At 39.6% G+C, this 13869-nt stretch overlaps 1 protein-coding gene across 10 annotated transcripts in view; it reads right to left on the minus strand.

Annotated features, from left to right (window-relative positions):
* Positions 1 to 13869, minus strand: part of RABGAP1L (RAB GTPase activating protein 1 like) — an 856710-nt gene that overhangs the window by 117499 nt on the left and 725342 nt on the right. For 2 of the 10 annotated variants that reach the window (XM_030823949.1, XM_030823952.1), the window contains exon 1: positions 3656 to 4341. The exons of 7 other annotated variants lie outside the window; for them this stretch is intronic. In XM_030823949.1, coding sequence (XP_030679809.1) covers positions 3656 to 3766 — 111 coding nt within the window. In that variant the 5' untranslated portion in view covers positions 3767 to 4341. Of the gene's footprint in view, positions 1 to 3655; positions 4342 to 6759; positions 7030 to 13869 lie in introns of those variants that run through there. One more of the 10 variants, XM_030823951.1, reaches the window with a different exon arrangement.

The following is a 13869-nucleotide window of genomic DNA, read 5'->3' on the forward strand; positions in this document are numbered from 1 at the left end:
AAAAGTTTGATATATAAAACAATATTATGTGTTTCTATCAGAACTCCAAGGCTTTTCCATATTAGTCAACAAATTCTATTTAAAAATGAGCTACAGGGTTGGGAGTGGGAATTCCCTTTGGTGCAGCTAGGGTTGCATTGAGGCATAACACACACACAATCTACAAATGGAAGAGTGTTTCCTGGTAAACACATTTATATTAATTCATTCATTTTTTTTCTCCCTCCCAGTCTTTTATGTGCCTGCGTCCATACACATACACACACACAATGTCCTATACTTATTGAGCATAGGATGTTCCCTATGACTTGGTCACTGTCCACCTCTTCGGCCACCACTGTCCTCTACACTCTGCTACTTCACATCTCTGTATTTGTTTCTTCTCTCCTTTGGCCTAGAAAACTCCTGTTAGTTTTTGGCCTAGAAAACTCCTGTTAGTTTTTGAAGACTCAGCTCAGACCTCTTAAGAGGCTCTTGGCTGGGTGTGATGGTTCATACATGTAATCCCACCACTCTGGGAGGCTGAGGTGGGAGGACTGCTGGAGCCCAAGAGTTCAAAACCAGCTTGGGCAACATAGCAAGACTCTACCTCTTTAAAAATAAAGTTAGCCAGGGGCAGTGATGTGCACCTGTAGTCCCAGCTACTCATGAGAGGCTGAGGTGAGGAGATTGCTTGAGCCCAGAACTTTGAGGCTGCAGTGAGCTATGATCACACCACTGCACTCAGGCCTGGGTGACATGGTGAGACCTTGTCTCAAAAAACGAAGAGAGGGAGGGAGGAAGGAAGAGAGGGAGGGAGGGAGGAAGGGAGAAAGAATGAAAGAAATTAAAAAAAAAAGAATTCAGAATTCTGTTTCATTTCTTTATGATGGTCCTGTCAAGATCCTTTTTTTTTTTTTTTCTTTCTGTAGAGATGAGGTCTCTCTATGTTGCCTATGCTGGTCTTGAATTCCTGGGTTCAAGGAATCCTCTTCCTCTTGTATTGGCCTCCCAAAGTGTTGACATTACAGGCATGAGTCACAGCACGTGGCCATAATTCTGAATTCTCTGGATAAGCTTTCATGGTGGAATATTGTAAAATCAATGACTAAAATAAAATTTAAAGATTATCTACAACCGTGGATTATCCTATCCTGATTCAGTTATAGTGTATATTGTAGTTAACTAAGGGGTTGGCAATAATCTTCATATAATATATGTAATTATAAAAACATAAATTATGTATATTATACAAGGAAAGCATGCAACAGGCCAGATGTTTCTCTATTAACACTTCCAGAAATATATTATGTTTTTTTTTTTTTTTTTTTTTTTTTGAGACAGAGTCTTGCTCTGTCTCGGCTCACCATGACATCCACCTCCTGGGTTCAAGCATTTCTCATGCCACAGTCTCCTGAGTAGCTGAGATTATGGGCATGCGCCACTATGCCTGGCTGATTTTTGTTATTTTTAGAAGAGACAGGGTTTCACCATGTTGGCCAGGTTGGTCTTGAACTCCAGGCCTCAAGTGATCTGCCCGCTTCAGCCTCCCAAAGTGCTGGGACTACAGGCATGGTCCACCACACCTGGCTGAGTATATTACAGTTTTATTGAGTATATTACAGTTTTATATCTGTTTTGCTTTTTGCAAATCTTTTTGCTTTTTTTTGTCTTCCAGCTGATTCTTTTAAACTGCATCTCTACAAAAGTGGAGAGAATATAATGAATCACTATGTATTAATACTTATCACCCAGTTTCAAAAATTATCAACACATAATCTACTGGTTCATTTTGAATCTCTGCAGACATTTCATCCAAAACTATTCAATATGTATCTCTAAATGACCATTAAAAAAAAATCATAGTATCAGCTGGGTGCAGTGGCTCACACCTGTAATCCCAGCACTTTGGGAGGCCAAGATGGGTGGATCATGAGGTCAGAAGTTTGAGACGATCCTGGCCAACATGGTGAAACTCTGTCTCTACTAAAATACAAAAATTAGCTGGGCATGGTGGTGTGCACCTGTAGTCCCAGCTACTCGGGAGGCTGAAGCAGGAGAATCACTTGAACACGGGAGGCAGCGGTTGCTGTGAGCTGAGATCGCACCACCGCACTCCAGCCTGGGAAACAGAGCAAGACTCCATCTTTAAAAAAAAAAAAAAAAAAAAAAAAAAAAAAAAATTAGCCGGGCGTGTTGGCAGGTGCCTATAGTCCCAGCTACTCAGGAGGCTGAAGCAGGAGAATCACTTGAACCTGGGAAGGTGGAGGTTGCAGTAAGCCGAAATCACGTCACTGCACTCCAGCTTGGGCAATGAGAGGGAGACTCCGTGTCAAAAAAAAAAAAAAAAAAAAAAAAAATCAATGCACAAAAAATTACATAATTCTCTTAATATCATTATTAAATACCTAATGAGTGGTCAAATTTTTCCCAATTATCTTACAGATCTTTTTATACTTTGTTCAAATTAGCATTTAAACAAGGTTGATTTATTACATCTGGTTGATAGAACCCTTAAGTCTTTAAAAATCAATCTACAGCTTTCTCCTTTATTTTTTTATTTTTATTTTTTGTAATTTGTTGTTTCAAGAAATAGCCATGTTTTTAAGGTTCCTGTGCCTTAAAATAGAGAAGTAGGGCTTCATACTAGTTAGGTTTAAATGTTATGATATACTCTTTCATTCTGTTGTTTGTGATGAGTCCTATTAAATATAATAAACAAGAAGTTACTACAATTGTAGTTAAAAAGTTGATTTTGGGGGCCGGGCGCAGTGGCTCATGCCTGTAATCCCAGCACTTTGGGAGGTGAGGCGGGCGGATCACCTGAGGTCAGGAGTTTGAGACCAGCCTGACCAACATGGAGAAACCCCATCTCTACTAAAAATACAAAATTAGCCAGGCATGGTGGCGCATGCCTGTAATCCCAGCTACTAGGGAGGCTGAGGCAGGAGAGTCGCTTGAACTCAGGAGGCAACAGTTGCGGTGAGCCAAGAACGTGCCATTGCACTCCAGCCTGGGCAATAGGAGCGAAACTCTATCTCAAAAAAGTTGGTTTCAGAGTAATAGATCGTTGATATCTTAAACTCAATAGCCATTATAATGATGACATCTAAGAGAAGAAACAATAAACACTTGCAAGAACTTCCGTTTTTGATTATGCCAGGACATGCACACACACTAAGATCCTTAGAGAATGGTAAATTTTTTTACAAATATTAAAGCCAAACTAAAATTGTACTGTTATTTTCCTAACAGTTCTTCTTAGTAATAATTTACGACCCTGAAAGTTACCTGATTTTTAGGTAGCTCAATTCTCAGTTGATGTTATGACTCACTGGTAGAAATGTTACACTTCTATGAGCCTCAGTTGTATGCTATGTAAATATAACTAGCCCCTACCTGATAATTATATACATATTTACAAGGCAGAAACTTAAGACAAAGTGATATTTGGCACTCTAAAATTCCTCTCAACCTCATTATATATGAAAGCATCAGCCTAACATTTTAAGTGTGCTACTGTTATATGAGTGTTTAATTATGTAAATAAATCTTTGAAAACCTGTAGACATAACACAAAGCCAATAGCAAGTTATGCCTCAGTTGCTACAGGAGTATAGATATCATGTTAGAAAAGAAAATACAGTCCCAGAGTAGTGTGCAAGGCACCACCTACCATAGACCTGGGCTTGCTGATGGCCACCAGACTAGTGAGGAAGTCTTCATCGTGCAGCTGGCTGAAAACATGGGCGTCATAGGCTACCATAATGGAGATTTCTTCCATCATCTTGCCAGCTGGCCTTTCCACAGCAGCAGCTGCTGTCCCAGCTCCAGACCAGACTATCCAAGGAAAAATCCTACTGCAGCTCAGTGCCAGTGTACACACCCACCTGAGTTCGAGGGGGTGGAGTGTCAAAAATCCAGAAAGAAAGAGAGAGAAAGAAAAAAAAAAGCGGCTGCTATCACAGGCTTGGCTAGCAATTCACCCCCAGTAGGAAACTAAAGGAGGTTTCTTATCTATGCAGGAAGTATACACTATAAACACCTTCTGCATTTATAACAGAGAAGCTGGAAAATTCAAGTTTTGGAACCCTTTAAACTTCAAAAAAGAAATAAAGTTTCCTAACTAGAAATATCCTGTAGCAGTAACAACAACAAAAAAAACTGATTTGTGTTATGTTCTTGGTAATTAAAAATTTTCATAATAGCTCATCTTCTTACTGCAGTATTATTACATGAAGATTGTTCTTGGAGGAGAGGTAAATTTTCTTAGTGTTCTTACCGCTTATTTTTTTGTAACCTTAGAAAATAAACAGATGAAAACCATTTTAATTTCTCAGAATTTAAAGAATTCATAGTACAGTTACAAATGACCTCCTGAAGTATGAAAAAAAAATTTTCCCCTCTGAGTATTTCTGTTAAAGAAAAAAATGCCAAAACATAAAAATGAAACAGGGACAGCGGTATCAATTAATAATCATTATCCCTTTTCCTACTAAAAAAAATTAAGTATTTTAAGCATAATTTAGTTTTGTGTTGTTATTCAGAAAGCAATACAAGGGTCTCATTTATAAACTGGTTGTTTTGCTCCCATAGATAAAAGTTCTCTTCATCTTTTATCTTTAAGGCTAGAGGTTTCTTTTAATTATTCAAATCAGTAGATAGCCATTAACTGTTGGTAGCTTAACCGTCAGTAGTGCTTTTTAAATTACAACTGGAGACCATAAATGAACTGCCATATTTCCAGATGAAAAGTTTGAAAGCTGCCCATAATCACCATTACAAAGTTGCTTGATCAGGAAATATAATGTATACTAATTTCATGGAAGAAGGATTAAGCAAATAAAAATGAGGGGAAGACAGATAAGGCTTCTCTGAAGTTGTTTTTCAATATTCCTAATTAAGCTAATATCTTCCCTGCTTTTTCTAGATCACGACACTGCAGTATTTACTATGAGAAATATTATTTGTTAGAACTAGAAATTAATTTGGCAATGTTTGTCTAAAATCAAAAGAAATAAGCTACTGGTTGAAATGTTTAGTCTTCATTACCAATAGCAGGATTATGTTATCTAAATTTGTTTGCTTTTCAGAAAACAAAACTCAGAATGAGATCTATAGTGTTATTTTCCCATGTTTTCCAAAAGTATTTTTTTCATCTATGTTAACATGATTACTGATATAACACTTTGTCCCATTTAAATGTAATTAGTAGAGTTTTACAACTGCTATAGCATTCTAGCTTATAAGAGCGAGCACAAGGAAGGAGGGAAAAGCACCTTATTTGCTAGGAAACAAGCAAATCTAATAAGCTTATTTAAACCAAAAAATGCAATATTTTAAATAAATCCGCAAGATTAAAACAGCTTCAAACTGTGTTTGACCCTTGTTGGAGTCAGTAAAGCATTTTTACTTCATTTTTGTTCTACAGCGCTGCTTTGTCTGTTAAGCATTATTTTCATTAACATTTTTTTCCTGCACATTTATCCTAACGCTGACTAACTAGGTAAAAATTAAATGATAATCAAAAGACAAGGCATTATAAGGTGTCCAGGCAGTTCATACCTTTTAAAAACTCCTTATCTTTTCAGAAGTACTTTAAAAGATACTGTGAACCTCTTCATGCATTCACCAGCACCAGAAGATTTCAGATTATCTTGCAACATTTTCTAGATGTGAAAGCAATTCCTCTTGCTTTCATATTTTGCTTTGCTATACAGTGACTCAGAGCTTCCACGCATGGATATCTGAATAAGGTGCACTGACAAAGACACCTGTTGTGGAAGGTAAAGAAAGTACTTCCCACAATGCCTTACTCCCTGCTGGCAACCACTCAGGGGCAAACAAGAGTTATAACCGCAGCTGAGCAGCGCCTATGCACCCTGGGAGAATGCATTCAGCGTAACCATAGGTAATCTTCTTGGTTACGAAGAACCCTTATAACCCAAAAGAAAAGGACCAGAAAAAACAGTTTTAAATAGCACCTAGAGGTGCTGCTGTACATTAAACTCATAAAACGTTTATGGCATCAGGCTATAAGCATGCAAAAACATTTTTAGAAAAATAATCAAAGGCTGTAAAAATAGTTTAAGTTTACATACACAAAAACTACTAACTTCAAATAATTCAGTCCTTTTAGAATTCTACACAGGTTCTTAGATGTTTTTAAAAGCTTCTATAATTTATTACCTTCAACAGATTGTTCTAATTAGCCACAGTGACTAGAATTATTAATAACATGTCATTTCTAAACCCAAGTGGTCCTCTATTGCAGCTGCAGTGCACAGATTTTCTTGAGCAAGGACACTGTAAGTTTGATTTGCAATCTTCACCTTTTGTCACCCTTAAAATGTTCCTTAAAGTTTACTTTACTTTTCAGAGTCTGGGAAGGAAAAATTCAAGGTTTCGTTTCCCCTTATTAAGTGTACTATATTTGCGGTTCCAACAAAAAACATAAACTTCGAAAACTGATGATTAGAGAAACTGTCACTCTACTGTCATTTTCTCCAGTCTCAGAAATAACAGCTACACCAATACCCTCCAAAACTTCAGAAGCCATCGTACACAGTCCTGTCTACGAACTCTTGTTTTACCATCCCCCCAACCCATTGATTCCCTGAGTTGTTTACACCTGAGTTTCTGCAGTTATCGCCTTCACACCACACAACTGCATTGGAAAAAAAAAAAAAAAAAAAAAAAAAAACAGGAGGTAGTGGTGTGGAGAATTACCTGAGATCAAGGGCTGTGGTGTGGACAATACCATTTGTCGCTAAAACTTACCAGGAGAAGAGTATCAAACAGGCAACAGAAACCAGCCACACTCCCGGTAACCAAATAGATGGTCCCCAGTTCAAGCAGGAACTAGCTAGCTGTCTGTCCCCGGGCAAGTCATTTAACTTCGCTAGGTTTCAGTTTCCTCATGGTCATGTAAATTGAGAGGGAGAGAATAAATCCCTGGTTTCCACATGGGTATAGAAAGTCAAAACCAATGTGTCCTATTCCTATTTCTTCCTATCAAATAGGTTTATTTGATAGAAGATAGAAATAGGTTTATTTGATAGAAGATATCAAATAGGTTTATTAGATAGAACCTATCAAATAGGTTTATTAGGTTTATAAGCCCTTTCTGGATCTTATTAGAAAATGTTTACGAATAAAATATCTCCAATGATTTTTTAAATGCTGTTCTGAGATTTTACACTGAAACAGTATTCCATACTAGTAGCTAATTTTGTCCCAACAGTCATCCTTCTAGAACTATTCTTTTTAACAAAAGCATACCTGGGTCATACTATGAGTCAAATAAACCATCTATTCTCAAGTGTCAAATTTAGAAACAGCCAAAACAAAAATCAAGAAAAGCTTGAATAAGATGTGCTATTTTTCTATTGTTGTGTTCTCTCCAATGCAGCAAAGCAGCTTCATTATGGGAGTAGCATTTTTTTACTCATCAGTCAAAGCAGCAAGTATAAAAATTATCTCACCTCACCGGGCACAGTGGCTCACACTTGTAATCCCAGCACTTTAGGAGGCCCAGGTGGGTGGATCACGAGGTCAGGAGTTCAAGACCAGCCTGGCCAATACGGTGAAACCCCATCTCTACTAAAAACACAAAAATTAGCCGGGCGTGGTGGCACGCGCCTGTAGACCCAGCTACTCGGGAGGCTGAAGCAGAATCGCTTGAACCCGGGAGGCAGGGGTTGCAGTGAGCCAAGATTGCGCCACTGCACGCTAGCCTAGGCAACAGAGGGAGATTCCATCTCGGAAAAAAAAAAAAAAAAAATTATCTCAACTCAGGAGAGTAGCAGTCAAGACCTTTTTCCTATATCTCATATTCTACTTATTGAATATTCTCATCACGTCAGCCATAAAATCAGGATCAGATGGAAAGAAAGACAAAATAACTACAAGAGAAACACGGCTTAGGCCAGGCACGGTGGCTCATGCCTGCAATCCCAGCACTTTTGGAGGCCGAGGCAGGTGGATCACGAGGTCAAGAGTTGGAGACCAGCCTGGCCAACATGGTGAAACCCTGTCACTAATAAAAATACAAAAAAATTAGCCAGGCATGGTGGCGTGTGCCTGTAGTCCCAGCTACTTTGGAGGCTGAGACAGGAGAATCGCTTGAACCCAGGAGGCAGAGGTTACAGTGAGCCGAGATTGCACCACTGCACTCCAGCCTGGGCAACAGAGCGAAACTCCGTCTCAAAGAAAAAAAAAAAAGAAATATGGTTTAGAGGACAGAAAGGTCTTCTGCAACCCCCATATAGATGGGTAGTGCCCTGGAGAAACTCTGTTCCTCCTGCATGACTGGCCCTCCTCTAATCTTTCATGAACATTCTTCCAGATGTTCCTAAATAACTCTATGCAAACATTCACAAAGAATACATGACTCAATGTTAAGGATCTCCAAAATGACAAAACGTTCACAGTGTTCACAGTGAGATAAATAACTATAAGAAAGGCTGGTTGTGGTGGCTCACACCCATAATCCCGGGGGGCTGAGGGAGGAGGACTGCTTGAGCCCAGTAGTATAAAACCAGCCTGGGCAATGTCAGGCCTCTGAGCCCAAGCCAAGCCATCTCATCCCCTGTGACTTGCATGTATACGCCCAGATGGCCTGAAGTAACTGAAGAATCACAAAAGAAGTGAAAAGGCTCTGCCCTGCCTTAACTGATGACATTCCACCACAAAAAAAGTGTAAATGGCCGGTCCTTGCCTTAAGTGATGACATTACCTTGTGAAAGTCCTTTTCCTGGCTCATCCTGGCTCAAAAAGCTCCCCCACTGAGCACCTTGCGACCCCCTACTCCTGCCCGCCAGAGAACAAACCCCCTTTGACTGTAATTTTCCTTTACCTACCCAAATCCTATAAAACGGCCCCACCCTTATCTCCCTTCGGACTGAGCCCGCCTGCACCCAGGTGATTAAAAGCTTTATTGCTGACACAAAGCCTGTTTGGTGGTCTCTTCACACGGATGCGCATGAAAGGCAACATAGTGAGACTACATGTTTACAAAAAATTAAAAAATCAGCCAGGCATGGTAGCAAGTTCCTGTAGTCTCAGATATTTGTGGGGAACCCAGGAGGTTCAGGCTACAGTGAACTGCAATTGTGCCACTACACTCCAGCCTGGGTGACAGAATAAGACGCTGTCTCTTAAAAAAAAAAAAAAATAGAACTATAAGAAAGATAAAATTCTATAATACATTCTTAATTACAGAAAATCAATATTCCAAGCAGGTTTCTATCTACTCTTAGCAGTGTACATTACAAAACCCATGTGCTCTAAGTGAGATAACAAAAGAGAAAATATGAATGAGAAACCATAGAAATATCAGAAGAAAGCTTTTCAGAATTTGTATTTCAGAATAGTCTAGTAACACCTACTGAGTTTTTACAATGGGAAAAGAACAAGTAAAAGATAAGTAAACTTGTTCTCTTTAAAATTATGCAAAGGTAAATAAAGAACACCATTATTCTTGTGTTGAATACCAGCCATTCAGCTCATTATCTTTCCTATCTCTCCTAGCAGTTGCTAGGAAAATTCAAAACCTCAGAAAACAGATTGTTCAAAAAAAGAAAAAAAAAAAACCTAGCATTAAACTAAAAAAAGAAAAACCAGTGGGACATAAATACTTGCTTAACAGGTATGCTGGGTATCTTGCTGCCTCATTTGCAACTCACCACAAAGAATGAGGGTGAGGTAGATTCCAGACTATGAAAGAATAGATGCAACTCTTTAACAATTCAGCTTTTTACCTCATTTGAAACTGAAATCCACCGCCATCACATTCACATTAAATTTTACCTAACCAAAAGTAAATGTTTCAAGTGCTTGTAAGCATTCACTGATATTTGTTATCACCCAAAATAAAGAGAGTTTCATACTTACCTGAAAACATGAGTAATGCTTCACTTTGTCTCATTTTAAGCAGAGTGCACAACTGAATTCTAATTACAAATAACGATATATTAATTTTTTTTTTTTTTTTTTTTCGAGACAGAGTCTCGCTCTGTCTCCCAGGCTGGAGTGCAGTGGCGCAATCTCGGCTCACTGCAAGCTCCGCCTTCCGGGTTCACGCCATTCTCCTGCCTCAGCCTCTCCAAGTAGCTGGGACTACAGGCGCCCGCCACCACGCCCGGCTAATTTTTTTTTGTATTTTTAGTAGAGACGGGGTTTCACCATGGTCTCGATCTCCTGATCTCGTGATCCGCCCGCCTCAGCCTCCCAAAGTGCTGGGATTACAAGCATGAGCCACCGCGCCTGGCCAATACATTAATTTCTAAAGCATTCAAATAATTATGTAAAACATTTCACTAACAATCAAATGAAATGAAACCATTTCACATGATATTCGTTTTTTCATAAGATCAGAGGATAGGTTTAGGAAACAGCAATAGGATTTCATGCAAGTGCCCATTTCTCTCAAGTTTTTCTCCCAGCCTGGATAACTCCCTTTCCAATGGGACCTCACATGCCTGCATTATGTTATGTACTGGCAGCTTGCAGCAGGGCACTTGGTTAAATCCTGCAGTTAAAACTTGACAAGTTTGATGGTATGTGAATTAAATCTTAATTTATTTTAAAAAAGCAACTCAGGCCAGGCGTGGTGGCTCACGCCTGTAATCTCAGCACTTTGGGAGGACAAGGCAGGCAGATCACGCTGTCAGGAGTTCGAGACCAGCTTGGCCAACATGGCGAAACCCCGTCCCTACTAAAAGTACAAAAATTGTCTGAGCGTGGTGGCACATGCCTGTAATCCCAGCTACTCAGCAGCCTGAGGCAGGAGAATCACTGGAACCCGGGAGACGGAGGTTGCAGTGAGCTGAGATCGCACCACTGCACTCCAGCCTAGGCGACAGAGCAAGACTCTGTTTCAAAACAAGAAACAAACAAACAAAAAAAACTCAAAATTTACTAAATGCTTATAATGTGCATAAGGGGGGTTACAGATTTTGTAATCTAGCAATACAAATAATCTATAACAATGAATATTTACTAAAAATGTTATAGTCGGCCGGGCATGGTGGCTCATGCCTGTAATCCCAGCACTTTGGGAGGCCGAGGCAGGTAGATCACGCGGTCAGGAGATCGAGACCAGCCTGGCTAACACGGTGAAACCCCGTCTCTACTAAAAATATAAAAAAAATTAGCCGGGCATTGTGGCAGGCGCCTGTAGTCCCAGCTACTCGGGAGGCTGAGGCAGGAGAATGGCATGAACCCGGGAGGTGGAGCTTGCAGTGAGCCAAGATCACACCACTGCACTCCAGCCTGGGCAACAGAGCAAGACTCCATCTCAAAAAAAAAAAACGTTATAATAATGGCAGCTAATATTTAACAAGTATTCACTATGTCCTAGACACAAAATCTCATTTCATCTTCACTGTAAATCAATAAACTAGATACCATAATTATTCCTTTTTTGTAGATAATTAAAATATGGAGAGGTGGCCGGGCGTGGTGGCTCACGCTTGTAATCCCAGCACTTTGGGAGGCCGAGGCGGGCGGATCACGAGGTCAGGAGATCGAGACCACGGTGAAACCCCGTCTCTACTAAAAATACAAAAAAATTAGCCGGTCGTAGTGGCGGGCGCCTGTAGTCCCAGCTACTCGGAGAGGCTGAAGCAGGAGAATGGTGAGAACCCGGGAGGCGGAGTTTGCAGTGAGCCGAGATTGCACCACTGCACTCCAGCCTGGGCGACAGAGCGAGACCCCGTCTCAAAAAAAAAAAAAAAAAAAAAAAAATATATATATATATATATATATATATATATATATGGAGAAGTTTTGTGATTTGACTCAATACCTACAGCTAGAAATAGAGCTGCTAGGATAAAAAAAACAGGTATCAGGTGTGTCTGTTTCTAGTGTGCAAGCTAAAGGATAAGGGAAGTAGGCAAACATATACCAGAATTAGCCATGTGCCAAACACTGCTGCTTCTCAAACACTGATGTCTCCTTCACACACATACATAGGTTACAGACTATAAAAAAAGCTATGTCTGTCATGTAATACAATAATTAGTGATATAGGACTGTAATAGAATGAAGTCCCTCTGCAGATGGGGAAGCCTTCATGGAAAAGGTGGATTGAATTTAGATAGGCAAAGTAAAATAATTTTTTACAGGGAAAAATGAATTTAGAATGACCATAGTGGTAAACTGATACTGGACACAGTAGAAGTTACGAAGGCAGATTTAAATTAGCCTATGGTAGTTTGCAAATATCAGGTCAACAAATTAGGCCAAAGCCAGTCATTGAAGATTACTAAATTCCTGCTTTTCTAGCTTCAATTTATGCTGTTAGAGAAAGGAAGTGTGGGCTCCAGAATTTAGAATAACCTGGTTTAATATTTGGCTGTACCACTCACTGGCTATTTGACTGTCTTAGTCTGTTTGGGCTGCTACTAGAATAAAATACCATAGACTGGATAACTTATACACAACAGAAATTTATTTATCACATTTCTGGAGGGTGGAAGATTAAGGTGCTGGCAGATTTGGTGTCTGGTGGGAGCGTGTTTTCTAGTCACAGGCAGAGGTCTTCTCTCTGTGTCCTCACATGGTAGAATGAGGAAGGGGTCTCCTTGGAGTTTTTTTTATAAGGGCACTAATCTCATTCAAGAGAACTTAACTCGCATGATCTAATCACCAGTCAAAGATCCCGTCTCTTAATATCATCACATTCGGATATTTCAACATGTGAATTTTGGGGGGACACAAACATTCAGTCTATAGCAGTGACCATGAGCAAATTACATAAGTTGTCTCAGTCCTTGGTTTTCTCATCTGTATTAGTACGTTTTCACACTGCTAGGAAGAAAAACCCCAAGACTGGGTAATTTATAAAGGAAAGAGTTTTAATTGACTCACAGTTGTACATGGGTGGAGAGGCCTTGGGAAACTTACAGTCATGGCGGAAGGTGAAGGGGAAGCAAGGACCTTTTTCACATGGCAGCAGGAGAGAGAAGGGAAAGCAAGGGAAATGCCAGACGCTTATAAAACCATCAGATCTTGTGAGAACTCACTCACGATCACAAGAACAGCATGGTGGATGCTGTTCCACTCACCTCCCATGATCCACTACCCCATGATCCACTCACCTCCCTCCCTGGACATGTGGGGATTACAATTTGAGATGATATTTGGGCAGGGACACAGAGCCAAACCATATCATCATCCACAAAATGAGAAAATAGTAACAATGCAGTGAGGTACCTGACTCTGGAAAGCATTTGATGGATGTTGGTTGTTACTATCAATATTAATAAAAATGATGTACAGGGGGCAAAATTATTTGATGAAAACTAAAGAGAAGAGGGAATTGTAACCTTTAGAAATGGGGCAGGGAGTGAGGTTCTCAGTATACGAGAACACAACCAATGCCTCCATTTTTTTTTTCGTATTTCCTTGTCCAGGAGAGACGAATAACAGTGTCACACAATTTCAATCCTCTACCAATTTTCCATAAACAACTACATCTTTCTGGACGCTGATTTATTTGGGAGTAATTTGGTAATTTACACGAGTCCTTCTGTTAGAAATGACTGAGACAGGTTAGTGGAGGTGAAGTCTTGATAGGGAGGCCTGTGGGGTGGTGGGGCACAATCTCCTACAGTTTGCTGCCCTCTCCAGTTTCCTGACTACAGTGCAAACAGAATTTAATCAATTACCTCTCATTAAATTGAGCAACTATGAGAAGAACAGGGAAAAAAGAGCATTTGTTATATAATGATATTAATCTATTGTAACTTGATCAACAAAACACCATTACTATGGGCTATCATGTGAAAATAAATAATCCTTCTTCATAACTATATTATAATAAGGTTTTCCACAGTTCATTTTTATCTTGAGTCAAAAGAAATACCTTGTGCAATGGTTTAG

This window comes from Nomascus leucogenys, chromosome 12 (assembly GCF_006542625.1).
Source record: "Nomascus leucogenys isolate Asia chromosome 12, Asia_NLE_v1, whole genome shotgun sequence".
Classification (NCBI taxonomy): Eukaryota; Metazoa; Chordata; class Mammalia; order Primates; family Hylobatidae; genus Nomascus; species Nomascus leucogenys.